Raw genomic sequence first — 3,230 nt, forward strand, 5'->3', positions numbered from 1 at the left:
AAACTGCGTATCATATGCACACCAATAAATTTCATATAATATGCATGCGAAAACTGCGTATTATATGCACGCCAAACACGTGTGTATCATATACACACCAAAGTCAATTTTTGCATATCAATACTACGAGTTTCTGTTTTTATTTGGCATACTATTTATACACATTTTCATGAGACCAGGCTCGCAAAACACATAGTGCAAATATAAGGGAAAGATCCAACCAGGCAACAGACATAATTCTAATTTGAAAAAAAAAAAACACTACTACTAAATAAATAAATAAATAAATTCCCATGTGTAAATCTTGAATTACCTATTTGGTGCCTACTAAGCCAATTTAAAAATACCCATTCTTACTAGAATTTTACATGAATGCTGTAGCATTCATTATATTCCATCTGCCACTTGAATTTAGAAATTATTAATTATATATAAACAATTATAGAATGATTAAAGAAATTATAGAAATTAATTATTGGTCCAAAATCAGAGGGTGGAATTTGACAGTAAAAAATATTACAGTTTGACTGTATACCATATTACATAATTTTGATTCCATATTGCTTAATTGAAAAATATTTCACCTGCATGTTTTGCTGGTGTTTTTTTAGCTTGAACACTAAATAATTCCCTAACAAATAGCACATTTATTGTTATGTATTATTTGAATACAAGAATATACATAAAACGTATGTTTTATGAATGCCAAGATCTGTTGCTTGGCAACAGCATGCTCCTGGAATGTTGGATTTGCAAATGATCTTACATCTTTGGCTATTTATGACCTCAGCGGGGGAGGAAAAAGTGAGAGGGATGCAGAAAGATAGAATAACTTCAAAGAGAACAAAAGAGGGAAATGTGTATGAGTGTGTGTGGGGTGGGCGGTCAATTCTACTTTCCTACAAAATTTGATATAAAGCTGTGTTGCTATGGGCAACACACAGAGGGAGGGAACATGGTATGATCAAGCAGCAATGGTGAAAAATAACCACTTTTTGGCTTTTTTTTTTATTGCACGAGCTGACGTAGACAACTGTGATGACAGCAGAGAGTGAAAAGAGAGAAAGAGAGGGGATGCTGAGTGGGCAGGAAAACAGACGGCGAGCATCCAATCAGCTGCAGCAAAGTCAGTGTCCTTTTGTCCAATAGAGTATGACGAATCTCCTTCAGTGTGAGCTAACAGCGCTGGTGGCTGCTGTGTTATTAATGAATGGAGCGTCTCACAGGCATCAAAACGGTGCTTGAGCTCTCTCTCCCTCGACGGAAAAGGCAGCACAAACAGAATAGTACTAGTGTTTCACACCTCGACAGAAAACAACTGCAGCAGACGTGCGCAAACATGAAGAAGCACCAACACGAGGATGAAAACTCTGACAGCGATGCAGAGCAGGAATCTTCTGTTCCTTCTACGACGAATGTCCGTCCTTCTGCTTCCTCTTCCAACATCCTCCTTCCCCCCTCTTCTCAGCGGAGATCCATCTCCATGGGAGACTTTCGTAGAGTCCCTGCTGGACAGGCGGGCTCCGAGCCGCCCTCTGCATCTGCCACAGCACCCTCATCCAAGCTGGTCACCCCCAGCTCCAGTATGGAGTTCGAAGCAGCTCGTCGACGCCTCCTGGAGGTGGAGGAGCGCCAGCGTGTCATCAGGGAGATGGAGAGACAACTGGAGGAGCTAAGGGAGGTGTTTGTGCGCTCCGAACAGGAGGCGGTGGAACATGGGGAGCTGGTGGCCCGCATCACCTCTGCCGCCCAGCAGGGTGAACTATATGTGGCGGAAAACGGACAGCGGCTGAAAAAGGGATTGCGGTTCAAACGGCACAGGCCCACCATTGTCTTCTCCTCCATGCTGGGGCTGAGAACGTGCCTCCCTTGGCCTGTTAAACTCAAATAGCCAAACATCCACTGCAAGACAGTCTTTCACTGCTGTCACACGTCACAGCATCATCCAAGGATGTCTGAGGCTCATTTTCTACTCGCTTTTAGTCAGGAAATGCTGAAACCTTTGCTTTGATTGTATATATTGTTAACTGAGATCTTAAATGGTGCTTCATTTGAGCCCATTGAAATGGCGCAGGCCTCATATTTGCTGCTAAAACAACCCAAGACACTGGGCATTTTCTGTAATGCGTGTGAACTTTGCTGATGTTTAGAGCTCTGTGCATGTGTTATAATTCATGTATCTGGGGTTGCTTTGTGTGTGTGAAAGGTGAGAATGTCAGGAGCTAATCTTCCAGAAGTAGTCACTCAGGTTTTCTGTGATTGGTCCAAAACAAAGAGTTTTCTTCTGCAGAAACAAGATCGTTAACTTTAACAATAACAATATTAGCGTCGACACCAATGGATGATAACGTTCTGGTTGTTATAAGCATGCAATGAAGTTATGTAGTCTGCCACTTGAATGCTCAACTCTTTAATGTCAGGTGGATTCTGATTGGCTATCAAAGATTTTATCATTCATCAGCTGGAAAAATTGGTTCTGAAAGTGATTCCAACGATATTCAGTATTGTTACAGTTGTAGTGCAGACTAGTGTGAACTTTATAGTAATAGCTCTCACTACAGTTATCATCCATGGTGTGAATGACAGGTGAATTGTATGCGATTGTGATCATACGATTTGCGTACATATACTGGGGGCTTGCTAGTTGGTGCGCACATGCGCTTTGGTCCTCTTGAGTACATCTGGGGCGCCCACTGAGCATGTGTGGATGGAGAAGAGAAGTGGTGATTTATCTCTCTCCGTCAACGTTCCATCTGGGGCCTCTCTCATCCCCCTGTCGCTTAGCAACCTGGACCTGACTTTCATTTCCTTCAGAATGTATTTGACATCAACAGATCCAAAACTACAGCTCATGAATGACAGGTGGAGGACATTTTGAGGTTCTTCCTGTGGGAATGAATTCACTGCAGACTGCTGGTTAGTTTGAATGTACACGACTGAAATTGCCTTCAGATATGTAAATGAAATACGTAAGCAAATGGCTGTGTCCTAAACGTAAGTCCCTGTAAGTTAATGACCTCACAGGCTTCCAAATCGGCTTCTAAAGCATCATACTGTCATGTGTAATGATCTAGAACTAATTCTTCTGAGAGATAACCAAACAAATATTTAATGACTACAAATGCTTAATTCTTGCCAGAAAATCATACATTATGAATGTACATTCATAGATTATTAACCACTCCATCAGATACCAATTTCAGTCTTGAACCACATGCAGATAATAATGG

At 41.6% G+C, this 3,230-nt stretch overlaps 1 protein-coding gene across 1 annotated transcript; it reads left to right on the top strand.

Annotated features, from left to right (window-relative positions):
• The first annotated feature begins 909 nt into the window (after positions 1 to 909).
• Positions 910 to 2,295, top strand: LOC109108444. Its single transcript, XM_019121595.2, has one exon. It carries the CDS (start codon positions 1,211 to 1,213, stop codon positions 1,889 to 1,891), a length of 681 nt encoding a protein of 226 aa, XP_018977140.2. The 5' UTR covers positions 910 to 1,210; the 3' UTR covers positions 1,892 to 2,295.
• The last annotated feature ends 935 nt before the right edge of the window (positions 2,296 to 3,230 follow it).

This window comes from Cyprinus carpio, chromosome B17 (assembly GCF_018340385.1).
Source record: "Cyprinus carpio isolate SPL01 chromosome B17, ASM1834038v1, whole genome shotgun sequence".
In the NCBI taxonomy this organism is placed as follows: domain Eukaryota; kingdom Metazoa; phylum Chordata; class Actinopteri; order Cypriniformes; family Cyprinidae; genus Cyprinus; species Cyprinus carpio.